The following is a 27,975-nucleotide window of genomic DNA, read 5'->3' on the forward strand; positions in this document are numbered from 1 at the left end:
CAGCAGCTCCCAGGGCTGGACCTTCAACCTGCGAGGCGAGAGGTTTTGCAGGGTCACGCAGCCTTGAGGACAGAATGGTTTTCCACTGGATTTGAAATGTTCATGGCAGAAGCCACAGCCTGGTTTCATGTGTTTGTGGAAAGAAAATCTTCCGCAGAAATTAAAAGCCAGGAGAGCCCAGCAAAGAAAAATCTCAGAGACAACAAAGGTCATGGAAAAAGGGCAAGGCTAGCCAAAGAGCTGAAAGCCAGCACGAGGAGGGTGAATAGGTACTGGAGCAGCAGAAAAGGCACTTCAAGACCCTTGGAAAACACCTCTGTGATGACCCCAATCGGTGCTGGAGCAGCAGGACCCAGCACGTTTAGAAAAAGGGCCGTGTCTGCCCCCCGGAGCAGCCGAGCATCCTCCAGCCCCACTGCTGCCCCTCCACGGGGGCACAGCCAGCACCGGGAGGATGCACTGCTGCAGCAAAAATACATTTTGCCAGCTCTTGTGCTGCAGGTGCCTCAGCTCACTGCGCTAAATGAAGCTGAGATATTCAGGACCCGAATATTCCTCTCACTTCAAGTGAGTTTTCTCCCCGTTTAACCCAGGAGCGGGGGGCCACGGCTGTCTTGCCCGCGCTTGACACAGGGTCTTGAGTCCAGATCTGCCTCGTTCTGGGCAAGGCCGAGTTAGGCAGTCAGGAACCCTTGCAAGATCAGGCTGCGTAGCATTCAGCAAATTAATTACAGTTTTAAGTTTAAAAAGGAATTGCATTTTTTTTCAGAGCAGTGGCACATCTTTCCACAGTAAACTTGTGTTACCCCCATCATCCACAGAGCATAATAGGAGGAAAGTAATCTCTGGGCTGCCAGGACACCAGCAAACCCTTCCACCCCCTGTAATCAGTGAGAGCACCTCCTCTGCTGAGGGTCCACAGCACCTTCCACACTGACTGCTCGGGGCTCGAGAACCACGGTGTCACCACGTACACCCACCCTTGTTCTGCCACCGCTCCCCAGAGCCAAAGCAGAGATCCTTCCAGAGTGCTCTCTACGAGGAGAAATGCCCTTTTAAGACAGCTTTCTTGTTCAGTTTGCTCTCTGTTTGGTTTGCCTGAGCTCCCTCCTGCCCTGGGATGGCGATGGGGCTGATCTCGGTGCCCCCGGCCGCGGCCCCGCAGAGCTCGCCGGGCGCCCACATCCTGTTTTTGAACACGGCTGAGAACGTGTCGTCCTGTCAGCTTGTAGGAACCAAAATATTCGCTTGCCACCCATAGGAAAGCATTGTTTATTTGGTCTTTCTAATGCTTGTTGGGTGTCCTGGCTCAGTCAGCCTCTCCAAACTAAAAGCAGGCTCCTGTCCTGCCCAGAGCAGGGGTGGCTGCCCCATCCCTGGAGGGGTTCAAGGCCAGGTTGGATGGGGCTTGGAGCCCCTGATCCAGTGGGAGGTGTCCCTGCCCTTGGCTATCAGTTACCGGCAGAGTGCAGCTGGTCAGACCACAGCTGACAAACCAGGTTATTGCAGGGTTTACACAATGGCTGCTGAGAGGGGCAAAAGCAGCAGCAGCCAGCGCCTGCTTTGTTAATCTGTCTAATGATGCTGTCAGCGTGACTGACCATAGAATCATAGAATCACCAGGTTGGAAAAGACCCATCGGATCATCAAGTCCAACCATTCCCATTAATCACTAACCCATGTCCCTCAGCACCTCGTCCACCCGTCCCTTAAACCCCTCCAGGGAAGGCGACTCAACCCCCTCCCTGGGCAGCCTCGGACAGGGACCAATCACCCTTTCCGTGAAAAATTTTTTCCTAATGTCCAGCCTGACCCCCCCCGCCGGTGGAGCTTGAGGCCATTCCCTCTCGTCCTGTCCCCTGTCACTTGGGAGAAGAGCCCAGCTCCCTCCTCTCCACAACCTCCTTTCAGGTAGTTGTAGAGAGCAATGAGGTCTCCCCTCAGCCTCCTCTTCTCCTGGCTAGACCAGGGGGATCCATGCCTGCTTTGGAGACTGGGAAGCAGACTGTGGAGTCCACCCTTTCTTTTTCGGACGCAGCATCAAGGATGCATATCCTCAAGTGGCAACTGTGTCCCGGGGCAGTCACCTTGCACTGGGCAGCCCCAGGGTGGAACGGCTGGGGTGGGTCCCGATGGTCACCAACGTGCCAGGGGAGGTGGCCAACCCAGCCTGACGTCGTACTGCACCCACCGCAAACCACAGTTTGATCCCTGCCCTTCCTTTCAAAGCGGAGCTGCCCGGGGTGTCTCTCTGTTACACGCTCCAGGCTCCATCCACCTTCCAAGGGGATTCTGTCACTGGCTTTAGTAGAAGCACTTGCTTTATTAAAGACCTTTGGAAGACACTGACTTCGGTAACAGGAAATAAATAGCTATCGATTTTGCATTTAATTAAAAACTGTTATTAACGCTAAAGTGTGCTGAGGAAGTTCTGCACGGGCTTTTCACATCTCAGAGCCAGTCATTTTTCACTCTAATGAAGAGGTCCACAGTATGCTCTGATTAAAAATTAAAATAATTAAGAATCTCAGAGCATATTAAATACCATCAGTCACCCTGTTGTGGGGTTGTGCGAGGAAAGGAATAGTGCAGAGCCACCACGTTCCACCCACCAGCTGCTGCTGGGTGAGCCGCTGCCCTCGGACCCAGCCCACATTGTGGTCCCACATGCAGAGCCCAGAGGTCAAGGAGAACACGTGCAACATCAGACCCGACTTTCTTCCTCTTCCACTGCCCGGTGAAGGCCTGGAATGAATTTCAAAAGCTGCTTTCGAACACTGGCTCTTCTGCTTTTCCGTGGGAGGGTCCCAAAGCTACTGGTGCAGCTGCTTCCCTCCCAGAGCGGGGACATGGAGCCGCTGCTGGCCAGGCTGACGCTGCGGTTCCTGCGCAGGGAGGACCTCCAGGCAGCGCCGTCCCCGTCCCTTGGGAAGAAGCAATCATCATCCGTGCTTGACTGGTGGCTCAGGCTCTCTGCTGCTGAATCCTCGAAGGCACCGCTCTGGTAGAAGCTGTCCTCGCTGTCCAGAGTCATCGAGCTCAGCCGGCTGTGAGAGCTGCTCTCGCTGGAGAAGTGAGGCTTCGTCAGAAAGAGGGGTCCTGGCGTGCTGCAGCCACCGAGCAAGCTGGACTCTTCCAGCTCCAGTGCATCCAGCAGGGCATTGTCATTCACCTCCCCTGGGAGCAGAAGCCGAAGAGGAGTGTTATTCACCAGCGCCTGCTCAAGGCCGGAGAGCAGGTGGCAGAGGAACCATCAGCCCTGTTCCCTCATGGGAAGCTGATTCCCAGCTGCGGGGCACTCTCTGCCCTGCCTCCCAACATGCAGAATCAAAACTGCCCCCTGGGCAACCCATACAAAACCAACAAAACATAACTCTCCACTGGTAAGTCCAAAATAAGAATGGGGAAAAAAGACTTTGCCACCCGCACCACCGCATTTCGTAGGACCCATGCAAAGGAGCCTTTGGTCTGCACTAGCCAAGCAGTAGCCAAATTTATCACTCCTGGGGAAAAAAACCTTCCCAGGGGCCAGCCCCACACCTTCATTAACAGAGGGAGAAGAAAACACACAGCAATCAGGTTAAAGAACTGGCTTTTGCTGATCAGAGAGCGTTTCTGCAGGAGGCAGCGGCACTGCGGTTTCCTACTCGGAAAGGAGGACGCACCGTGCAGCAAGCGCTGTTCCTGTAAGAGCAGCGAGCGCAACTCCACCCATCTCTGCTGCAGGGTTTGCTGTGGAGGAGAAAGGGCTGTGTCAGTCACGGGTTTGTGCAGAACCATAAACCGCTTATAAAGAAAACAGCGTATTCAGAAAGTACAGCTCACCCTCAGGAAGCTCACGCGTGTCCCTCTGTTTACTGAGACCTCAGCAGAGTTCTTCCAGAGAGCCCAACCCCACACATGCCCCAGGAGCTTCTGCCGAGGTGCTGTGTGTGTTTGGTTTGAAAAGCAGAAACCTGAAATCTGGAAGGCTCTCCCAGCTGTCCCAACCACCCAAGAGCTGAGAGCCCCCTCCTCCAATCCCCCAAGCCTGTTTTACCAACTTCAGAGAGAAAACAACAGCTAGCTGGAGGGGAGCAGTGCTTAAAACCATCCCACGTATTTCCAAAAGTAATCTGCATCAATTTAGTGAGCCTTGGAGGGGAAACCAAGCTCATGGAGGTCTCCCTTGGGTCTCCTCGCCCCTTCTCATCTTCTAGGCTGACGTGACCAAGCTGCAGCCCCTGCAGACGAGCATTGCCCTCAGCATCCCCGCTGCAGGTTAAATCGTCTACACACCGATGTCTTGCAGCAAATCACCGTGTCCTGATCTCTGCCCTCACAGATGCAGTGCAAACCAAATAAAATAAACTATGGTTTAAAGATGCTAAATACCAAACCTGGAACCCCCCTGTGGCAGGACGTCCCTTGTATGGGCAAGGGCGCGTATGGCACGCTGCCCGTGCTGCTCAGCTCCGCAAGCCTCACCCCTTTGCCATGAGGTCTATTCTGGCATTTTAATCCAGTTTTCAAAGTACCACACTCCTGCGTGGAGGGCTTTGGGGTAGAGTTGCTGCAAGGAAAGAGCCCTCACTCGGGTCAACCAAGTCCTGCCTTTGCTAAGCCCTGGTCCTCGCGGTGCCCGTGGCACTGCGGCTGCAGCAGGGCGAGCGGAGAGGCACGGAGCGGTGCCAGCACCTGGAAACCAGCTCCCAGCCCGGCTGCCTCAGCCTCAGCAGGAGGGAAAAGGAGCTCTAGAGGCTGGAGGTGCTGTCAGCGTTCTGTCCCACAGGAGCCTGAGCTCTGCTTGGGAAAGCCTGACTTTCCTTTTTGCTAAGTAGAGTACATTAAAACAGATTGCTCTGCTTTACAGGGGGGGTGCTGCCAGCCAGATACTGCTGAGACAGGGACAGATCCAACCTGGTTATTCTAGATTGAAATATTTAGAGAGTTACAGAAACTATTGTGCAGAAAACACAAACAAAACAGAAATGATAGAAAATATTACCTGCACTGCAGCCAGGGGTGCCTGCCCCCTGCCAGGACCCACAGCTCCACAGACACCCCCACCTCTATTAGCCATGAACCCTCCAGAGCCCTCTGTGTTCCACAAAGATTTAACTCATGATTTACGTTACCTTCAGCAACTGCAGCTTGGTCTCCAGCTCCATTTTCTTCAGAAACATGGCCCCATTGACAGTCTCTAACCTGGAAAGAACAGGCGATGTTGGCACCAAAGTGAGGAGAAGCACCGAGCGCTGCCAGGGCTGCTGGACCCGGCATCGCCTCGCACCACAGCTTCCATGTGCACTGCATCGCCCTGCATCGCACCACCGCACAGCTTCCACGTGCATCACACCACATCGCGTCCCCACGCATGGCACCACAGTGCATGGAGCTGCGGGGTCCCTGGGCAGCGGCCGCATGCAGGGATGGGGAGCCCCTCGCCCTGCCAACCCCTGTGCGGGTCCTCAGCAACAGCGGTGTGGGTGCAAGAGGAGCGAACACGTGGCAGAGGCAAGAGGGAAAAGGACTGAGGGGGGACACTGGGGCACCTCCCAGAGCTCCTCCTGAGCCCTCAGCTGCTGTGAGAGCACAACTCTGCACTGCCAAAGCCACCCTCAGAGACAGTGTAGGGCTGTGGGGTGGCACGAGAGGCTTTCTTGGCTTCCAACGGGAGAGAATATAGAGCTAAAAATCATTTAAAGGAGGGATGCCTACCTTAAATAGTTCCCAGAAGACTTTATGAGGTCTACTATTTGCTTGTGACTAAAACCATCAGTGTTCACCCCGTTGATACCTGCAAGGATATCGCCTGTTAAAGGAACACAGAGTTAGAAATGAGCACCTGCAGCACACACACACCTCCCACATGCTCTGCTAGAGAAATGACTGGGTGAAGAGCAAGAAAAGGCCCCTTGCAGCAGGAGAAAACAGGAATAGTTACCAATTTGAAGGCCAGAAAGATGGGCAGGACTCTCTTCTTGAATTCTGCAGACGCAAGTGCACGCCTCCAGGGAGCAATCGTCTGGGTGTGGAAATCGGATAGTCTGTAGAGACCAAAGTGACATGAAAATGATTAAAAAATTCACAGTCTGTTTACACATTTACTTAAATAAGAAAGCTGTGATGAGCAGGGTGTTATCATGCAAGCAAGAACGCCAAAATGTTATAACCTAACAATTAGAAATTGCATTCTTATGACAGGCTGAGAGAGTTGGGGTTGTTCAGCCTGGAGAAGACGATCCACTGACTCCTGCTCCTCCTGAATGCCACACCACGTCAGCTGGGGCTGCCACGGGGCTCAGCTCACAATGAGAACTGAAAAGCAGGAAGAGTTGAACCTACTTTTGCTCTTTTGGTCTCTTAAACTCACTATCCACCCATGCCCCTCCACCCCCTCGAAAGTGCTTTTTATTCTTGACTTACACGTTTAAATATCCATTAAGTAATTCTGGGTATCGAGCTGCCATGTGATTATCAGTGCTGAGCTGTGCTTAGAAAAACGCAAAAGCAGGCAATAAAACCTGAAGATCTCACAATGACAGGAAACGTCTTCTTGGTTACATGCAAATATCAGCATTCAGCCACGTCTTCCTACCAAAATCTAAGATTGAAGCTGAGCTTTCTGAAAACCTGTGGCAGCCCCACGTAACCCAGATATAAGAAATCACATTAGATTTCCAAGTGTCGTGGTCAGCATGGAACCGATAGGAATGCAGACGGGGTGAGTTCAGAGCTTCTCTGGCCAGACCACTCCAGCGCGAGGACTTCAGACAAAAGCAGACCAACAATGAAACTTTTGGCTGAATGAAGAGTGCCAAGTGAAACACGACAGGCTCGGAGGACAAGCCTCTGCAGGTCTTGACTTACTTCAGAGCGGTGAGTCTCACCTACCAACACGACAGGCTTGAGCCAGCTTGAGCGTTACGCGCGGGACAAGCAGGATGGGGCTCATCACACTCAGCTGGGGCCACCTGAACAGGGGTGCTTCGGCGTACCTGCCAGGAGAGGCAGACAGCTCCAGGGTGGGACTGATGGCCCCAAGAAAAGCACTCCAACCAGAGGGTGATCTTCCCTCTCACGTACTTTCTTCTCCTCACAGACCGCAGAAGACAACTCAGCCGTGGTTTTGAAGGGGGTACCTTGCTTTTAGGTAGTTGCAGTGAGGGGAGGGAACTGCTCCCAGAACACCTGCTCTGCAAACATCTAGACACGTCGAGAGCCGCATAGTGTCCTTCCCTTCCCGAGACTCTGGTCTACAAATGGGATGTGGCAGAAGAAGCAGCATCACATGAGAAGCTCTGGCATTTGGCTGTCTCTGCAGTTCTCGTGAGCTCCCTGCCGATGGTAGACCTAGAGTTTCACATCATCTTAGTCCTCTTTGCCTAAATTTAGCTTGTAGTAATGAAATTACAGCTCCTAAATAATGGCTTATCCTTCGTATCAGACAGATCCTGCCTTTCCACAGCCTGGACCTTCCAGTGGAGAGCTAATGCTGAATGTATATTCAGGAAGAAAATATGCCAGGAACAATTATTTCTAATCAGAATGTCACATGTAATGAAAATCTACCCTGACCATTTATATGAAAGCCCAATAATTGGCTCAATTATCCTCCCTTCCGAACACTCTCCACTCTCACGAGCTGAACACTCATCCACTCATCAGCCACAGAGCGCAATCGGAAAAAGCTAAGCTTTCCCTAATACTCTATTTTCACTGAAAACACAATTTTCCCTTTGTGCAGAGGTAAGGCAAGTGCTTGGAGGTCCCAGAGACAGGCAGGGCTCTGTGGTACTGCCACAACCTGCTACCCCCAAAACAACATCTGATTACTCCTGGGATCCTTTTTCCTTAGAAATGGGATTTTAGCAGCCCTACTGATCCAAGTTACCTTTCTCTCCCACCTCCCATCAGCTGCACTCCTGATAAGATTCTGATTTTTCTATTTGATGACCCACTGTCTTCTAGATCTAACAGAATTTGTTCAGCCCCTCAGAAGTCGTGCTTAGCAGTTATTTATTAAAAAAAACATAATAATACTGTACATCAGAAATGCCTACGGCTCTCTAGACCTTACAGGAGGTGATAAAATGCTACTACAAGGTATTTTTTTTGGAGAGAGGTTTTTGATCCCCCTTCTCATATGAAGATATTCTCATATAAAGTTCTCCCCAAAAATATTCCTCTATGGAGGTAAGAAGGCATTGCCGTTGTTTCATACATGGATTTGGATGAGATCTCCCTACATTCAACAAGAAGGCCAGAAATCCTCATTTGTGACCTTCGCTATGAAAAAAATCCATCATTGGATCATTCAGATTTCACCAGAACTGACTGCTTCTCTGCTCTGCGCTGTCTTAATCCAGGTCTGAGGACAGGACACTTAAGAGATCGCACTGTATTTTATTTTTAAATGAATCAACTTGTCATGAAGTCTTACCTGGATTTCAAACCCAAATGTCTCTTTATCTTCTTTCAATATAGCAACGAGGTGTCTGCAAGAAGAATACACACAATTCCATAGAAACGCTGGGAAACGACACCGTGTATTTTAACCCAAATGATCACATCCCCATCACTGCCCCTCCCTGAGCTGACTGGGTATCAGCCTCTCGGAGGCTGCAGGGGTGACGCTCGCTCTTTCCTTTCTCAAGCCAAACATCACAGATTCACCCACACGTCCCGGGTGTTGGGTACCACTCCCTGCCTTGCACCCTTACCCCACTAAGGCTGCTGAACGGGATGATTCCCACAAGACACATTGCATGCAGAATAAGTAAATAACAGTGATCACAGGAGAACATCTTCATACCTTTGTGGCCTGGAGGAGTCACCCAAGGAGCTGGATCTCGTTAAGGCAAGCTGCAACCAGAAAATGGAGTGGAAAAAGGGTCAGTAGGTTCATGGTTCATTGAGGTACATGGTTAAAACCAGCAGCCTAGAAAAATGCTAAAGTAGACAGTGGCATCCCACCACCGCCTTGCACCATGACAGCCTTTCCCTGAAAAGAGAACACAGATTTTCAGAGAAAGAGGAGATGCAGTTAGGTCCAGGACGCTGGACTCATTCTCATGCTCAGAGCCACCTGCGAGATGCTGACAGCGAGCTCAGTGGCACAGGCAGAGGCAGCAGCCAAGAGCAACAGGCTCCGGGCACACCGAGCACTGCCTGCAGTGCTTGGAGAAGGTGCTCTCCCCGGCCAAGGAGCCTGCCTCCACCCTCGGGTTCCCTTCCAAGCAAGTTAGAGAGGAAACGGACACAGGAATGGGTCCAACATCAACGCCCGGGGAGGAGGATGTTGAACTGGCAGTGCTGCAAGATGAAGCACCCACACGGGTGGTAATGAACACACGTAACTGTGATATTACAAGGGTTTAGTGATAAACACAACGCGTGACCAAAATCTCTGAAAAGGACCAGCTGAGTTATCCATGCCACATAATCCCCCACATAAACATCATCTTGAATACACATTGGGGTTTTTTTTGCTTTTTCTACTTTAATTGAAAGGTTGCTCCAGAATCTCACTGATTATATTTCATATTAATTATTAAACAATTATTAATTAAATAGTACGAATGTTAATATTAAATGTCTGCATTTCTAGACAATATTTATTCATGGCCAGTTTATAATTATTTACTCTTGCATCAGCATTTGCCTTCACTTTGAGTGTCTTTTGCTCCCCTGAGTCTCCCTGTTGTCCTTGGGACCCCCACGTCTCCTCCCTGGCTTTGTTTTGGTGAGCTTTGTTTCCATTTGTTGAAGGAATCCATGTTTATGTTTATTATGTTGAAAATTAAGCCCTGGAAAATTCAAACTCCTCAGCTCTTCCATTTTCCCAAGCCTTTTAAATGTAAAATTGAGTATTTCCAAAATAAATAAAAAAAAAACAAGTACTCTCAGTACGTCATAACATCGGTATAGTTGTTCACCTCCAGAGAATGTCAGAGCATCCTCAGAACATCCTCAGTGGGAGATAATAGTACAGAAAACACTCCAAGTTTATCAGGAACACTCTTCCGCAGGCTGGCTGGGCAGTCTTGGTGTCAATGACTCTAAACTGAATGCTGAGCTACCACCAACCAATACAAAATCAAGTAATGTAAGGGCTTTTTTTGCATGAAGGTGATAATCACACAGCTTCCCAATTAGGTTTCAGAAACTCAGAAACACCTACTTCAGAGGGAGAGAAAGGTCTAGAACCAAAGTAATTTGGCTGGGAGACCCATGCAGCAATGCCAGCTGGAAGACCCTGTGGCGGGGAAGTGCTTTTCAGGGTGATGGATGTTGCCATGAAGAAGCAAGTGGAAAAACTCAGGTTGTACCCCAAGAAAGGTTTTCTGATGGCAAAAGTGCTTCGAGCAGGGAACTCTTCCCCAAAACTGCTGGAGGTGTAAATACTGGAAGCAGCAGACATGGGAAAGAGAAGAGAAACGACCGCTGAAGAAAAACGCTGCATCCTATAGAGCATTGGAGATGGACCTCGCACTGGTTCTTCCAGTGTCCACAACCCTCCTGTCTCGGTTTGCTTAGACAGAATCACAGAATCATAGAATAACCAGGTTGGAAGAGACCCACTGGATCATCAAGTCCAATCATTCCTATAATGCCCCTAAACCTGCACGGCAGCCCAGTGCTTTGGAACAAGAGAAGGAATATCCCTTCTCCGCAGAGTGAGGAGCGAGGGGCCAGCAGGGCCCGTGCCGTGGGCTGCTCCGTCCCCGCTGTGCGGGGAGCTCACGCCTGATGCCCAGGCTGTAACTCTTCTCTCACAGCCCCAGCAGAGCCGTTCACAGCAGCCTCCCCGGCAGCAAGTGCCCCTCCACGGGCTGCTCCCCGCAGCCGAATGCCCCCCAGCAGGACTGTTCTCAAGATTCACCTGGCTCTGGCTTTCCTTTGACTATCCACACTTGTACAAAGAAAAGGTTTGACTGCGTTTCGGTCACTGAACAAAGAAAAGTCTTAAGCGGGCAGACAAGATTTTTTATAAGACTGTCAGATTAAAACATGTCTCAAAGATTTCCTATTCAGGCTTCTCTGTGCCAGACAAGCAGACTGAAGCTGGAATCGCCCAGCTCTCCACAGCAAAAACAAGAGCTTGGTGGGAATCCAGCTGCAAACAGCAGAGATGTGCAAAACTGCTGTTCCTGCTGGGGGGAAGAGCCCGGAGGAGAGAGACAGCCCAGCCAGACCCAATATTGCAGTGAAACTCTGCAAGATCTGGATGGAAATAGCTCATGGTAGGTGCTTTCCACCAGCATCGCAGAGCAAAGGACAGCCCAGCCAGGCCACTCTGCCGAGGTAACCGCTGGTCCAAAGGAACCCCCCTGTCAGAGAACCCTCTTGACTCACAGCGCTGCAGTGAACAGAGAAGAGACGCAGCCGGGGCAGGATCCCAGCCACGAAAGCACTTCATGCACCCAAGCCCCCGCAGACACAATGTCGTTCTGCTCGCTCCTCTTGGGAGTTTCCCCCGCTCCTGGTGTTGCAAAGAGCTCATTGCAATCCCCAAATCGATCGGGCTAACGGTGCCCAGTGGCACTCCTAGCACCCCGAAATCAGGAGCAGCTCCGCAGCTTGAGTTTCTGCTCGCACCTTCAAGCACAGGCAGCGGGCGGCTCTGGGCACAAAGGAGCTCGAGCGTCGCTGGAGTGACCCCGTACCTGCTTGCGCCCCCGGGGCAGCGTCCCCACCGTGTTGGCCAGGTGCTGGATCCTCCTGTCCATCGGCAGAGCCGGCTCCCCACCATCACCAAACCCAGCGAAGCTCGAGTTCTGGTTCTGCTGAATGAGCCTTCTTAGAGCCATGGTGGCAGAAGAGCATTTGAAACGGTTTTGATAAATGCTGTGGCACGGCTGAGGAAACTAAAAAACGCTCGCTGCACTGAGAGATCAAAAAGTAGGAGGCCGGAAAGGCAGCCACATGACCTGTGGTTTAGGTGCAGGTTACATAAATCTGCTCTAGCAGATCACCAGGGCCCTCGGTATGTGTTGTGCTCACAGCAGAGTGACGAATTAGGCTCAGCAAGTAAAGAAATCTGCTTAGTTTTCCCATTCCTGCACACAACAATTCTCATCAAACTGCTGCTTCGCTCTGCAGTCATAGAATCATGGAATGGTTTGGATTGGAAGGGACCTCAAAGCCCACCCAGTCCCACCCCTGCCATGGGCAGGGACACCTCCCACTGGATCAGGGGCTCCAAGCCCCATCCAGCCTGGCCTTGAACCCCTCCAGGGATGGGGCAGCCACCCCTGCTCTGGGCAGCCTGGGCCAGGGCCTCCCCACCCTCACAGCAAAACATTTCTGCCTAAGATCTCATCTTAATCTCCCCTCTTTCAGCTCAAAATCATTTCCCCTCATCCTCTTGCTGCACTCCCTGATCAAGAGCCCCTCTTAGCCTTCCTGATCTTTACCAAATGATGGGTGCAGGTACACTGAAATGTGTGCAAAACACATTCTCCTATTTGTTCTTTCAGGCGTCTTAGAGCAGTAGAAGGACAGGGGATGGATGGATGGATGGATGGATGGATGGATGGATGGATGGATGGATGGATGGATGGATGGATGGATGGATGGATGGATGGATGGATGTCATTCCTGGCACTGCAGGAGAAGCCAGCGCCTCTCCAGCGCAGAGTATGTGCTGACTGGCAGTGGAGGGAGCAAGAAGGAAGGCAGCTCCTCCCCAGTGAGGTGATGTAGCAACGGGCTGGGCAAGTAGGAGGAAGAAACTAAACTTATTGTGTCAGAAATATGATTAAAATCAGCCATAAAAAAAAAAAAAACCCAAGAAACAAAACCCCAGAAAATTCCTGTTAAATTTTACTCATCTTTTAGCCGAATGGTCCGTCACCACGCTCAGGGTTTTACTTACCCAGAGTCTCTGCCAGGATCGTGATGTCATCTGCCATCCAAACCAGGTTGGTTGCTAGCACAAGAGGAGACACAGGTTTCTTTTTTTAATGACACTTATTTTAAAAACTCATTCTGCTTCTTTCACGTTCCTGCACACAGGAGCTGTCATCCTTTCTGTGGGTGGGCACCCTTGGCTGCGGCCGGACACCCATCCCTGTGCCTCCTCCCCCGCCGCTTCCACAGGCTGAGCCATTATCAAAAGGCACGCAAATCAGCTCTGAATTAACCTGTTGTGACAGCTCGTACCAGACTGCACTGCAGCCACAGGGTTAGCAGAGACAAACCCCCAAGCCCTCCGCTTGCTCTGGCATCTGGGTGGCCCAGGCACGCTAGCGATGCTTCACAAAGGCGCAAAAGAGAGCTTTATGGAGAAAAATGAACGTAACTTGCACGTTTTAATTACTTTTCTGTTTGGAAAGTGATAGCCCTGCTTGGCCATCATGAAGGTTCAGGTGCCAGCTAAGGTTAATTGGGACAAACTCTGGTTCCTTCTTAAAGTCTTCGTCCCCAGTCTTTGCCCAGCCCTCTGAACTGGAATTGACTGTTTCAGACACCAGAATGTGTTCCAGACATTCCTTTGGGATGTGTTCCTCCGTGGTGTTTGTTCAGAAAGTTGAGGGTTTTAAAAGCAATGTATGGCAGGGAGAAAGCTCTACCTTTTTTCCTGAGAAAAGCAAGCTGTATCTCTGTATCTCAGGGATGGCATCTGCTTTACTTGCTGAAGCGTGCTGAGTAATGCAGGGACCACAGTGACTCAAAGCCTCTTCTCCTTTTCCTGCTCACAATCACCCTGCCCGGCGCCTTTGAAAACAAACACAGTGTGTTTCAGTTCCTCAGGCAACCCACTTTGACGTTTCCAAAACCCAGTGACTCATCTCCAGCCAAGGTGACAGGAGAAACAAATAACCTCGCCCAGCCGAGCAGAGAGAAGGACGGTGGTGGGGCTGCCCCAGGAGCCCCAGGCCAGCAGCGCCAGCGGGCTCAGGAAGGATGCTCGGCTCCAGCGCTCGTCCTCTCCGCGTGCCCACGACAGGAGCAGGCAGGAGTCCTGGGAGGGGGCCCTGAAGAAGTTGTTCACAGCCTCCTGGAGAAGCAGAGCTCCTACCCCGCTCTTGGAGCTGCCCTCCACCGGCGCAGCTTCTGCGGCTCCTCAGCCGAGTCCAGCTCAGCCCTAAATTCAAAATAAAATTACACGCAGTGACGGAGAGGTGCCAAGCAGCACTGCCAGTCCATGTTGATCTTGCACTTTCAGCCTCTCTAACCTGCTGTTTCTTTTGGCAGATGGGCAACAGGGCGCTATGAACAAACCATCCTTTCATCCCTCTGCTCTCCTCTGAAAATCCCACAGTGTTGATGCTTTCTGGGCAGACACTGGACCCTGGGTCCTGCATACTGACCGTGATCAGCCCAGGGAGGGCTGATGGGAAAGGGAAGAGAAGAGAAAACACATCGGTGGGGCTCTCCTTTTCTCCTACCACTTTCTGTGGTAGGAGAAGAAAATCCTCACCTTCTGTCCTCAGACTCTAGAGAGCCACTCCTTTGCTTCTCCATGGGGATCTACTCCTCCTCGGTTGGTCGCTGCCTCTGCCCTTCCATTCCCAGAGCTTCCCATCTCTTTACAGGAACCTCAATTCCCAAAATTACCTGCAGAGCTGCTGTGTGCAGAGGCACTCCCTGCCACACATCAGAGGAGGTCCCGACTTCTCTGGCACTTCCCAGGGAGCAGCGCTGGTCCATAATGGAGCCAGGTTTGTGCCGATGACTCCGGTGGAGCTGGTGCACCTAATAACGAGAAAACAAAGAATTAGCCTTTGCTCTTTTGAGCCCAGATCTTCCACGGGGCAGTTTCTCATGAACACCTCTCCCCACGTGAGAGCCCTGGTCATTTTGCTGGGGTGCCAAGTGCCAAGCCTGGTGCCACCCTGGGATGCAGCAGATGGGCCAGCAGCTGCTCCACCTTCCACACGGGTAGGAAATGGGGATACCCAGGGAAGCAGGAATTTCTCAGGCTGCTGGGGTGCAGCGTTTTGCTCTCCAGGGTGACATTCATAGCCAGAGGATGGCAGACAGCGCTCACCGATGAGCTCCTCTCCAAAGCCACCACTTCCCTTACAGCAACCGGAATCCGTGCTCCACAGCCGGCATCACACCTGGCAATTAAAACTGCCTTGGAATGTGCAATTACCAAAAAGTGAGAGCGCACTCACAATCCTGCTGGCTGTCCGAAGGGCCGAACTCACAAGAAACCTCCTAGAATACGATGTGTTTAAGAAAAAAATGAAAGTCCACAGCAGCCTTCGCAAGCCAGGGAAGTCTCAATACTCTTGGGAAGCAGCGTGGTGGGTTTCATTTTGACATGCCTTAAATTCGAATAACACCCAACTTAAATCCCTAGGCTATGGTCACACCTGGGGGGAATTTCAGGCGAGTGAACACTTCAGGTGTGTGTGGGTCTCACTTGGATTTACCCTGCTGAAAACCCAAATAGCTGGAAGAGTGTGATCCAAGGACTTTAGCAAAAGGGAGCTCAGCCAGAGTTCACACGAGCAGGTTCTCCCTACAAGACATCACCCTGTGCCTCAGCAGGGAGAGAAGCTGCTGCTCCCCAGCCAGGGAGGCCCAAGGGCAGAGGGAACGCTCTGGGTCAGCACTGGTGCTTCCCAGCTGCTCATCTCCCTTACAGAACAAGGGTTTGGCGCAGCCGCAAGCAGCAGGGGGATGCTCCGTGCATCAGTGTCTGCTCTGCAGCAGGAAGAGTGCGTGCGGGGAGGAACAGCGAGCTGACTCACCATCAGTGCAGACACCCCAGAGAGAGCAGGCGGGATGCCCCTCCAGACACCACTCACCCCCCACTCTGCAGCACATCAGCCGGGAGCAGCGATGGGACGCGGTGGCCAGCAGGAACCTGTCCTCTCCCAGTCTCTACAGAGATGCAAGAGCCCCAGGCTCGGTGGCAGCTCCCCTCTGGGCAAGGAGCTGGGGGACATGCGATGGCCCAAGGGCTTCTGCTCCTGTTTGCAGCCCCCGCTGCCCGCAGGACAACTCAGACATAGAGCCACTCATAGGGCCACTCTGTCAACAGAGACAACTGTCCTCGCCCCCTTTCCTCTCACCAACAAACATGAACAAGAAAACAGATTTACATTTCACAGGAATGCAAGGGCAGAATGTGCTTCATTTATTAAAATCGCCACGTCTTGCCAAAAGGATACCGGTATGTAAAATATGCATACAAAATACAACATTGAAACAGATCATTTACATCCGAGGCAGCTGTGATTTCCAGCGATAGCTTCAGTGATAGTTTTAAAACCAACTTGCCGCAGTGTCCAGCAGCTCAGGTATTTCACAATACGAAGGCCGAGTTTTATCATGGTGCTGCTCTACTAAGTCCTAAAATATTACACTACGTCCAGACAAAATATTTATGCTTCTTTAAAAAACAGACAACTCGGAACCTGGTTCGTAGATTGACCAAACACTACACATTTCTCTCTGGGGACCGAAAACCACAGCAGATTTAGACACAAATGGAGTAGCTACATACAAAATACAATCAGTCTTTATGCCAAAAATACATTCGGCGCCTTTGGTTACAACTTATTGCACATTTCTCGTACTCTGTAGAAATATATTGTACCTCCTAATGCCGATTTCCCCTACATTCATAAATTGTGTTGTCTATGAAAATACAACACGGGTGTCTTTCCCTAGCAGCTGCACAGGGACCACAAGAAGATCTCCCTCTGCCCAGCTCTGAGCCCTTGCTCAGAGACAAATCTCTAAACCAATTTATTTCTAATTCCTAAATCTATTATCAAAACCAGAAATGACCTAACAGTAACTAAAGTATTATTACAGGGCTCTCCGCAGGGTTCATTACAGGGTTCCATCAGGGAACGATCTTGGCTAAGTGCAAATGACTATAAAAATAGCAAAGTACAAAGAGATTACAGTCTAAATTTCTCATTGGAGGGAGCGTTTAAGGAAACAAAAAAAAAAAAAAAAATCAGGTGCTGGAGAAAAATATTAATTGACCTTCCCTTTCAGTTCAAATTCCATGCGTTAAGTTTTAGGTTGGTATTAGAAGCGAATTAAAGAAAATTAGCACCTCCTCTAAACAAGAAGCATCCCTTAGGAGAGGTTAAATGTAGTGACTGCTCTTGAGCATCCCTAACTTTGAAATTTCCTATGAGATTCAGAAATTGTGCTTTAAATGAAGATTAGCAGGAACATCAGTAACCTCTCAAGAAACCAAAGCCTCCCTAAAACCGCAAAGAAATGCCTCAGTGTAACCTCTGTTCTCAGAACAGAAGTCTATACTGAGGGAAAAGGTTACCAAAACAAAGACTTTTTGGTGCTTTTTAAAGGAGCTTACAGCTATAAATATCTCATAGCCTCGTGCAGCAACACCAGCCCCTTGGCTCAGTTATGTTTAACTTCAGCTCACTAAAATGTGCGCCTGCTCTCAGCAAGGGCAGGAAAAAGGAAACCAGGGCAAAAATATTAATCACAGAATCATTAACATTGGAAAAGATTGTAAAGGATTTTTTTTTTCTATGTTGCAGTCTACAAGAACAAAACTTCTGCTTCCAACTCAGCATCAGGCTTTGGATCAGAGATCTGCAATGATCATACCTCAAACAGCTTCGTACGCATCGACAGAGCTCCCCGGTGTGGTTCATGCAGCCAAAGCACAGGAGAATGACGTCTCTAAAATGACTGATTATGTGTCAGAAAGCATGTTGGGGAAAAAAACCTACTAGCAATCGAGTAGAAATATTCTCCACCACTCAGCTACCAGACCATAACACAAGGCAAAGCCTTGCAGTATTGAACACTAGCAGGAATGATCCAAAGTTCTGCAAACAGCTAAATTCCTTTACAGCCTACTTACAGGGTAATCAACATCCCTAAAGATGTCCGTGACATCCAAGAGCGTGTATATCCAGATGAAACATGGAGTACTGAAACTACCATCCACCCCACTCAGTAAAAGTTTAACCTATTCTAAGAGCCCCAATTCAGAAGGTTTTATCCAAAAGGCTGACTTTAAATACCATAATTCGCTAACAGCTTACTTGCATCGAGCTGCGTGTGCTACGCTGAATTTTTGCAAAGCTTTGCTACTCTGGAAACATCTATGGGCTTGATTTCCACAGACCACCTGGACGTAGAAACATTTAAAGAACTATATTATTATGAAATGTGCAAATTTGGCTATTAAAAACATTAGAATACCATATTCACATGTGCAGACATCTCACAAAATGCCAAAACAGCAGTGAATTTAGAGAAAACTCCCCGCTTATTAGCTTGCAGCATTGTGCAAATATGATTAGAGATGTGAATACTTCTCACCAACCTGGGGCCAGCACAGAAATCCCCACAAAGCCTCTGAACAGGCTGCATTGGCTTCATACAAGGACAGCAGCGCTTTAAATTTACATTTTAACAGGTTGTGACAGACAACAGCAAGCAGTAACCCAGTCCCAAGCACAGGTATGTCTGAAACACTCATTTCAGGTGCCAAAAGCCAGGGTGGTGAAAGCACATTAATCTCCCACAGCCCCAGGCGCTGGTCCAGCATCCAGCCCGGAGCAGGAGCTCTGCCAGCCCCAAACACCGCAGCGGTGTCCCCGGTCGCGAGGACATCCCCGAGTCCTCCACCAGTGCCAGGCAGGCGCACGGTTCCTCACCACTACAAGAAGCTCTCTGCTAGGTTTCAGCTGGTTCCCAAGAACTAATTTTTTTAAAGCTTCCCCCTAATACATCAAAAGGCACTAAAAAACATTAGCAGCGACAGAATGGCAAGATGCTGTTAAAAATATATATACTTCTGCAGTTCAGGTAGAATTTCTCCAATTCCATCCCTACGCATCTATCAGAAAGTATTGCCTCTATTGTTTCTCCTATTAACCATTAAAAATCATCCCTTGATCAAAACATTCAATGAACAAATGAACAGAGTAAAATAACTCCAAATTCTAACTATTACACTGTATATGAAATCAAGACAATAAAAATAAGAGTGAATATAAGATGGACTAGATGCTTTGTTCACAATATACCTGCCAAGTGGAATTTTCACCTTTATTTGCTCAGGTAATGATCAATATAGCATTTAAAATGCATTGCACTGACAGCCCCTTTTCAGATTCCTGTGTAAGAATATGTGAAAAGCTTGACTAAATTTGGCCTTTTACTTGGTTTGAGGATAAAAACATGTGTTTTCTCTCGCAGACGGGCTTTAACCAACACCAGCAATTTCTAACGAGTCCGGGGCTTGACTGGGATAGAAAGTGCAATAGCAAAAGGGATTTTCACACTGTTGCGGTGCCTGAAGCTCCTCTCTGCGATTTGCCCAGTGCCGAATTCACTTTGGAAAACCAAAGTGAGTCAGACTTGCTGTATAAAGTACACACTACAAGTCCAAAGCTGCCCGTTCCAGCGGCCAAAGATGAAGCTCGATGTGAGTGCTCTGGCTCGGGCACTTAAATACTGAACCACGTTATGTGAGGTAGACCGAAAAGAAAAATACTATCACATGTTGAAAGATGAACAGCAGAATTCATTCCCCTCTTGCTCTCCATCAGGCTTTGGAGTCCTCCTGCACGCCGAGCTGTGAAATTGTCTTCTTAATGCGCAGGGCGGTGAGGCGGGCGGCGCTGTTGGCGTACCAGCACTCCCGCATTATCCGGCCCATCACGCGCAGCGCCTGCGAAGCAGAGAGTAACAGAACAGGCTAAGAGTGAAACCATCCCCTCCTGCTTTTAATTTGTTAAGTGCAATACTAAAAAATAAAATACAGCTCTCCCAAACGGTAAGACAAGAGCGATGTCATAAATCAAGATCTATCGTCCAGAGAGCTCACCATTTTGTGCCAAGGCAGGTTTCCAGGTATTGATCTGGGAGCTGGAAAAGAGCTAAATATCTGCAACATGTTCCAATTCAGGAAAGCCTGGGCACTGAGTTCCCTTTGTCCCACTGAAAAATTCAGTCTTAATTTAAACACATTTCATAATGAACTGGAAAACTGCTTTTACCTCACAGCTCTGCCACTGGTTGGGAATATTTGGTCTGAGCTTCTGCTCACAAACCACTTTTCTCATATCTTCTATCGAAGGATCAGAAGGCACAACATCATAGTAAGGCAACTGGTATTCCTCCATGACCCCTACGAAAGATTGTGTGTAGGTGACACAAACTCCAGAATTGTTTGAAAGAGATGAAAGAGAGGAGAGGAATATTTGGGGCCACCTTGAACAATCACTCCACAAAACTTCCACTGCCTCACGGTGCTGAGATATCTGAGAGGGCAGGGACACAAATGATTATTTTTTTTTGTTTTATTGAAGATAAAGGCAGTCTGGATCGTGAAATGAAAATGCCAGAAGCCTCACCTCCAACAGAGCACCTTCGGGCTATCTCCCAGTACACCAGCCCAAGAGAGTATATGTCTGCGCGCTTGAAGGACTCAAAGATGTTCGTGTTCATCACATCATCAAGTATCTCGGGAGCCATGTACCTTCAAAGGACACAGAGGTCAGTTTGCGCAAGGGAGCACATACAAAAGATCACAGCTGTGCTGCTGCACACCAAGGCAGGCAGTGCCAGAACTGCTGGGAAAAGGGGGATAAGGAGGAAAAGGGAAAACCCTTTTGATTCCAAGGGAAAGTGAGAGAGCTGGCCTGGGGGATGAATTTAACGCTGCAGCTGCCTACAGCCGCACATACCGTGCAGCCGCGAGCTCTGCACCAGCCCAGGGCTGGAATCTGCCTTCCACACCCACCCGGCGAGGACGGAGGGTTGTGGTCAGTTGCCAACACTTGACAGATGCCAAAAGCAGAGGGGGAATGTTCTGGTTTGACCTAAACCAATTCTCTAACTTTTCAGCTAAGCCTTTTCTAAGTAATTTCAGTTTCTGCAGGCTAACATGTTTTTCAGACTGTGACTGTCTTGTCAGGTGGGAACGCCTGATGTTTTTAGTTATCACCGAAGTAACAGGGCATCAGTATGCAGGAAGGTCATTGCTTATAGTTAATGCCACGGAGACCAAGGCCATCCTTGAGTTGGTGGAATGCTGTAAGAGGCCAAAAAGGGTCGCACCTGCAGGGAGGAACGGACAGGAAAGGTGACCCAGACTAGTCATTAGCATATTCCATCCCATACATGTCATACTCAGTATAAAGCTAAGGGATCATGAGGGTCGAGCCCTCTTTTTTAATAGCCGGCATCCAGTAAAGACCTTGTCCACCTATTTGCCCCTCATCCTGATCTGTGCATTCCTGAATCCAGCTCTTGCCTGCCACTAAGTCCAGCCCGGGACCTTCCCTGCATCTTCTCTGCAGCATCAGTATGACATAGGCTCATTAGGGAGGGTCGATTTCACATATTTGGATATATTTTACTATTTTTTATTAGTGGAATTGTCTTTTTTATTATTATTGTTTCATTAGAGGTGCTTTAGCTTCTAGCCCAGAGGTCTCTCCCTCATTTCCTTTTCCCTTCTCCCTATTGGGGGGGACCACAACTGCCCTGCGTTTTCCTGCAGAGCCTAAATCAGGACAAGGAGTCACCAGTGGAGCAAAGGGCCAGGAAAGCTGAGAAAGGCAGTCTCTGTTGAGAAAAGCCCATCCTTACCCACCTCCTGGTCCCCACCCTGGGGTTCTGGGGAATGTCAATGGTGTTCAGCACTGAGTCGTGCTTCACCGCCAGCCCCAGGTCTGCGATGGCACAGCTTTCATTCCTCTTCACCAAGATGTTCTTAGATTTCAGATCTCGGTGTGCGATCGCTGGCTTCCCTGATTGAAGGAAAAGAAAGTGCCATCAGTTTGGATAACAGCAGCATAACGTAACACGCAAAAAAGCAAAACCAGTTTTATTCAATTTTGTTACTATGCCCCGTGAAAAACATTACAGCCTATTTTGTGCTAACGAAAGCCCTGCCAAATGCAATGAAACTAAAAAGAAAGCCTTGAGGATGTTTTTGTTCCAGTATCAGAAATAAAACACAAAAAGAAAAACTGTAAGTTCACTCTCCAAATTTATTTAGAAAGTGGTTCATCAGAGCAGCTAATTCAGCACAGCCGCTCCCACTCGAAGGCATGGACAGAGCGCAGAGAGTGAAAGGGGTAAGGTGATATCCCTGCTCTCTGTATACACACACCACATCAGTTATGACAATACTCTTTCTGGCAGTAGAAAAGTTTGTAACATGCTTACAGTACCACGTAACCTATAAACGTTTTGCAAATAACACTGAAGCCCCATCCCTGGAGGGGTTCAAGGCCAGGTTGGATGGGGCTTGGAGCCCCTGATGCAGTGGGAGGTGTCCCTGCCCATGGCACGGGTGGCACTGGACGGGCTTTGAGGTCCCTTCCAACCCAAACTATTCTGTGATTCTATGAATATGCTGGGAGGCCCTGTGGGAGGGCAGCACTTGCCTTGCGTGCCAACAATCTCCATGTGAAGATGCGCCAGCCCACTGGCCACCGACAGCGCCAGCCTGACCATGCCCTCCACTGTCACTGTGCCTCTGTTCAGGTAGTCGAACAGTGACCCTTGCTCGTGGTACTCAGAGACAAGCCAGAGTTGTGTCCACGTCCCGTTATCTGCCCAAAGGAAGCTTGATTAAAACCAACCAGCCAGGAGAAGCCTTCCCCAATTTGTGCTCAACTCAGGCAAAAAAAACCCCAAGTTTGCCGGCTGCCACAGGAGGATGTAGCTCAGGACAGCCACGAGGCTCAGTGTGGTGTTCCAGATGGGAGCAGGGGCAGCAAAAGCAACTCTGAGACAAACGCCCAGGACACAACACGCAATGCAGAGCCTACCCTTGTTATCGGCAGCAATAAAGCCCAGGATGTTTTCGTGCCTCAACATCACCGTCTGATAAATTTCTGCCTCCCGAAACCAGGACCGTTCATCTCTGGAGGAGAAGATTTTCACAGCTACGTCTTCTCCACACCATTTTCCACGCCAGACTTCACCAAATCGGCCTTTTCCTACGATTTCCTGCAGGACAATCGTCCTGGCAATTGTTCTTTGTACCAGCAGAGGCAAACCTGAGTTATAGAGAAGAGACAGGAATTTGTGAAATCATTCAGCAGTGACCTTTAAATCCCAAAGCTTGATATTTTCCAGTGGTCCATATTCATTACTTTGCTTTTGGTTTTCAGCTGAAAGAGTGGGGACTGAGATGAGATTTTGGGAAGAAATGTTTTGCTGTGAGGGTGGGGAGGCCCTGGCCCAGGTTGCCCAGAGCAGGGGTGGCTGCCCCATCCCTGCAGGGGTTCAAGGCCAGGTTGGATGGGGCTTGGAGCCCCTGATCCAGTGGGAGGTGTCCCTGCCCAGGGCAGGGGTGGGACTGGATGGGCTTTGAGGTCCCTTCCAACCCAAACCATTCTATGATTCTACGACTCCCCATCCTAAGAGCATGACCCTGCAAGGGAACACTAATTACCAACTCTCATCTCAGTTTTGCATTTTTTTTGCTTTAACAACTCTTCAATAGCAATGGAGGCATTATAGGAGACAGAATATCAGACATGGGTAAGATATTAAAAAGGCTGGGATTCTGCTCAGAACAAGAATATGGACTAACGTTATTTTGACACCACTATAAAAATGCCAGGAGTTGCATCCTGACTCATTTGGTTAAATTCAGTACATTTTTTAATCAGCTATGCCACGTCAGGCAGCAATGTTCTGTTCCATGCTTGAAAATAACTTCTGAATTAACTTTTTGAACCCTGCCATTCAAACAAGGGACTGAACTTTTGTAATTTGACAGAAAAAGAGCACACAAAGCTCTGTTGCCACTGTAAGGTACAGCCACACATTGGGCCAAAACCTCCCTTAACAGAAAATTCATCATTGGTACAAGAGCCAGAGAAAAGGCTCCTCCATCAGTATCCTCTGCCCAGCAGGCAATGTTCTTTATCGCTCTGCGAGCAAGATGGCATCAAGAACAGTTTTTCTGAAAGTTGGCAGCGAAGCACCTGCAGCCGCTCCCAGGCGAGGGCAGGGCAGCTGGGCAGCCCGCACCTACCAGAGCCGGAGCCGGAGGTCGTCATGTCATAGATGAGATCCTTCAGCGTCTTCCCAGAGTTCACCAGGTTGCACTCGGAGAGGGGCTCCTCCACGTTGGGCTGCTTCATCCTGCCGCGGGCGCAGCGCCGGCCCTGGCACGTGCACGCCGCCAGCACCGCCACGAGGGACAGGACGCAGACTGGCACCGCCACCGTCACCGCCAGCGCCACCGGTCCCGTGCCGGCCCTGCCTGGTGACTCCGATGCTTTTGGAAGATACAAAGGAGAGGAGGATGGAAGGAAAAAGACAGTAAGTGAAGGGCTGTGGAGCGACAATATATTAAGATTTGATGATTTCCCAAAGTCATCCTGATCGGGACTGGCAGGAGTGAGACAGACAACCTTTCTGTAAGTTACGGAGAATCCACACACACACTTTTTCGCAGGTACCTTGGGCTCAGGTTAGCACTGTCATCACCAGTGAACTCCACCACCTCAGACACATCACCCCACGAGCAGTTCCTCAAGGAAACACCACTGAAGCAGAAAGGGCCAGCTCTCCGCAGCCAGCTCTCTACAGTGGCCAATTTGCTGTGGGACAACGCTACACAACTGATTCTCCATGGGACCACTCCACACAGCCACCTCTCCACAGGGACAACTCTCCATAGGGAAGGTTAGGGGCTCGCCATGTAGAGTTGCAGGAAAGCTGGCTGCAGAGAGCTGTCCCACTGGGGGTTGGTAAATGAGAGCTGGCGTAGACTCACAGTGGAGACTTGGAGCAGCACGTGGCTGATGAGAGCACGGCTGGAGGGCAGGTGCAACACAGGCCATCACCCGCACCCAGGGACAGCGCTGGGAAGCTCCTCATAACAGGCTGACATTTCACCCTCCTCACAGGAGTGTCTGATTGTATCCCCACTTTTCTGTTACTAAATCCACACAAACTTCAGTTTTAACTTGTTCACATTGGCAAAATGCTATTCATCTGCAGTTTGCCAATTTCACCCCTCCTGCTGCTGAAGATCAGGAGCTGGGACCAGCAAGCTGTGGGAGCCCGACTGTGGCGCAGCCTGGTGCCAGCACATCCACCACCATCCTGACCATCAGCAACTCACGCTGTGCACCCAGTAGCACGGACAGCAGCTCCATACATGGATAATCCACATCCAGCAACAGACACCGTCCCCACTGTGTAACTGCCTCCTTTTCTCCAGACTAAACAGCCCCAGGTTCCTCAGCCACTCCCGTAACACCCGCGCTCCAGACCCTTCCTCATCTCTGTCCCCCTTCTCCGGACACGCTCCAACCCTTCAGTGTCTTGACAGTCCCACAACTGAACCCAGGATTCAAGGTGCGGCCTCACCAGCACCAAGTCCAGGGGGACGATCCCTTCCCAGCTCCTGCTGGCCACCCCATTTCTGCTGGTGGCCACACATTATCCATTGCCAGGGGCTGTAAAAGGCATACAGACACAAGATATTTATAATAAAATGCAACTCTTTCCAGCAACTGCTTAAAAACTACAGAACATGAAATGAGCAAAACACAGAACTTTATGTTTCTTTGGCCAGTGCAAACAGTTTCAAAAGGAAAACATTCAAGAAGCTCTGAACAGCAAAACCCAAACCAGTGGGAAGAGACTCAAAACAGCATCTTCACAGACCGGCACACCAACCCCACACCCTGAACCGCAGCAGCAGAGTTCCCCGCTGCAACCAGCCGTGACAAGCATCCCTACTGGGAAGTACTTGCTCTTGGCAGCAGGTGCTGCAGGGATCGAACACCAACAGGCAGAGAGCAGGCACAGTCCTGGTGGGACGCCCTTCACCCACAGCATCTTCTGCTGGAGCATCGGTTTGCTTCATCAGCACGGAGCTCACCGCTGGCCACAGCCGCCCTTCTCGCAGCACACAGTAACAGCTGTCCCCTACCTGCTCTGCTCCTGCCACCTCCTTCCTTCTCCTCCCTCTTTTTCTGTACCTCCCTCCATTCCAGAGTAAATTGCTTAAAGTTCTCCCCTTCTGTTCTCTTTTTCTTTACTTCCAAGCCTGTTTGCTTGCAGTCAGGATGTCACCGGCGGCCAACCTGCACAGGCGGAAGAGAATAACAGTTACTCTTGGCTTTCTTTTTACCTTAAAAGCATATATATACCTACAGACATACATGAAAGTTCCCAGCAGCTCCTGAAATGGTGAAGCAGCTCCAGCAGTGCTTCCAACAGCAGAAAAAGCTGGGTTCACTAAGGGCACAACATGTTACTCGGCTTGGCTTTCCCTAGCTGCCCCTGCAGCCCTTGCACACTGCCCCTCACCCTGCCCTCAGGCCACAGTTCCAGACTGGCAGCTCAGGGGCCACAAGCACAAAGCATCAGGGTGCGGAGCAAGGCGAGTGGAGAAATGGGCTTTTCCACAAGCACACCTTTCACTGCAGGACACGCTCCTGACTCAGGATGAACCTAAAACAGTACTTGTTTTGAGCGGGTTTTAATATTAAAGCCGTATTCCTGGCTATGTCTACCCTGCCTTGCCATGCATTCTGCAAATCCAGATTCAGTTCCTGGATTTGCCACCAGAATTAAGTCAGACAAGCACATGGTGTAGGCTTCTGGGAGATGACAATTCGTAACATGTACCATTTGTACGCTGTAAACAGCTGAAACAGCTTTTATGGCAGAGTTTTATAAGGCTCATTAAGAATGTTGTTTGTCTTTTAAAAACGGCAACAAAATTGTTCTTATCAGAAAAAAAGGGTCTCTGGTTTTAACAGCAAAGGGATCTGATCCATTTGCACTGAAAACACACGGGCACAGTTTGCGTCGCTACAGAACCACAGTGCCGCCTTTGCCAGAGAACTGCAGCAGAACTCCATCCCTAGGGATCTTTCCCTCCTGCGAGGCACTTGGGGAGCCAGGGGAGCAGCGGGGCCGGCTGGAGGATGCGGCAGGTCTGGCAGGGCCAGCGAGCTCCTTTCGACAGGAGAAACCTTGGCTGGAGCAAGAGGACAGAGGGGACAAGGACAAAGACACTCATGGCCATTCTGGGGACGCAGAGCGAGACGTCAGAGTGAAGCAGAAGCAAAATTCAAAGACTGGCTCACGCTCACGTGGGAGGTGACACCCTGCATCAGGAATACAAGCAGACACCAACTTTATCACTTATGCAGCAACACCGGTTCAGAATCAAACCAAGATCAGTGATGCTTACAGGCCTCCTCTGAGATGCTGCCAAGTGGAGAGAGCTCGAGCGCAGAAGGCAAGTCAGCGGTGAGGCTGGAAGCTGCGGCGTCCACGTCACTGTGCAGGGGGTCCTGGGGGATGAAGAGATCCTGGCTGTCTAGAAGAGTTTCTTGGAAGTAGTCAACGGGAAACCTCCTTCATCATCCTTTAGTCTACTGGCTGTACCATGCGATCAAGGCTGGTGGCAGCTACTCAAACCATTCCCAGTTCTTCACAGAGTCCACGTGGGAGACTTGAGAAGCTGTGATTCCCGTTTTGCAGTTGGTTGGAGGCTGTTTTCTCTCCCAATTCCTCGCAGCAGGGTGTTCTGCAGCCAGCATCGAGCCATGCCCACTGCTGGGCTTGGAGACCATGACTCCGTGGGAATCCACAGGACTTCCCACAGCACAGACCATGCACGGGGCAGGTGACAAACAGCACAAGTGCAAAATGCACCACACACCAGGTACAAACAGTAATTAAAGGTGACACCACCAGTGAAGTGTAGTAGCTTTTACAGCAGTTGGGCAATGTTAAACTCTTCAGGAATTAAGAAAATCCCTCCTGACTACCTAAAACCATCAAATCAACACCATTAATCACAACATTTTGCAATCCGATTTCAAGTGGACAGTTCAATGACCTACTAATCAAGAATAGAAGCTGAAGGCATGTTGCCATGTATGAAACAGAAATAGCACATCTGCAATGCTTAGCAGTTTCACAAGAAGGTGCATTTATATTCCGGGTCGTGTAAACAAAAGAGTAATTTTAAACAGAGAAGAAAAAAAAAGATATTTTCTTTTCCCCTCCAATGCAAACGAC

The 27,975-nt window shown here is 49.9% G+C and overlaps 2 protein-coding genes across 2 annotated transcripts in view; both read right to left on the reverse strand.

Annotated features, from left to right (window-relative positions):
* Nucleotides 1-2,303: 2,303 nt before the first annotated feature.
* Nucleotides 2,304-12,078, reverse strand: CYTIP (cytohesin 1 interacting protein). The gene is made up of 8 exons (XM_069861601.1): nucleotides 11,652-12,078; nucleotides 8,798-8,847; nucleotides 8,426-8,480; nucleotides 5,927-6,029; nucleotides 5,701-5,794; nucleotides 5,118-5,187; nucleotides 3,666-3,732; nucleotides 2,304-3,177 (listed from the first exon to the last, which is right to left on the reverse strand). The coding sequence occupies exons 1-8, from the start codon at nucleotides 11,793-11,795 to the stop codon at nucleotides 2,705-2,707; spliced, it is 1,056 nt and encodes a 351-aa protein (XP_069717702.1). The 5' UTR covers nucleotides 11,796-12,078; the 3' UTR covers nucleotides 2,304-2,704.
* Nucleotides 12,079-16,058: 3,980 nt separating this feature from the next.
* Nucleotides 16,059-27,975, reverse strand: part of ACVR1C (activin A receptor type 1C) — a 28,975-nt gene continuing 17,058 nt past the window's right edge. The window contains exons 3-9 of the mRNA XM_069861603.1: nucleotides 23,954-24,199; nucleotides 22,737-22,967; nucleotides 22,350-22,517; nucleotides 21,551-21,707; nucleotides 20,307-20,431; nucleotides 19,950-20,080; nucleotides 16,059-19,621 (exon numbers count right to left, since the gene is read on the reverse strand). Of these exons, the coding sequence (XP_069717704.1) occupies nucleotides 19,496-19,621; nucleotides 19,950-20,080; nucleotides 20,307-20,431; nucleotides 21,551-21,707; nucleotides 22,350-22,517; nucleotides 22,737-22,967; nucleotides 23,954-24,199 (1,184 nt within the window). The 3' untranslated portion in view covers nucleotides 16,059-19,495. The remainder of the gene's footprint in view (nucleotides 19,622-19,949; nucleotides 20,081-20,306; nucleotides 20,432-21,550; nucleotides 21,708-22,349; nucleotides 22,518-22,736; nucleotides 22,968-23,953; nucleotides 24,200-27,975) is intronic.

This window comes from Phaenicophaeus curvirostris, chromosome 7 (genome assembly GCF_032191515.1).
Source record: "Phaenicophaeus curvirostris isolate KB17595 chromosome 7, BPBGC_Pcur_1.0, whole genome shotgun sequence".
NCBI lineage: Eukaryota > Metazoa > Chordata > Aves > Cuculiformes > Cuculidae > Phaenicophaeus > Phaenicophaeus curvirostris.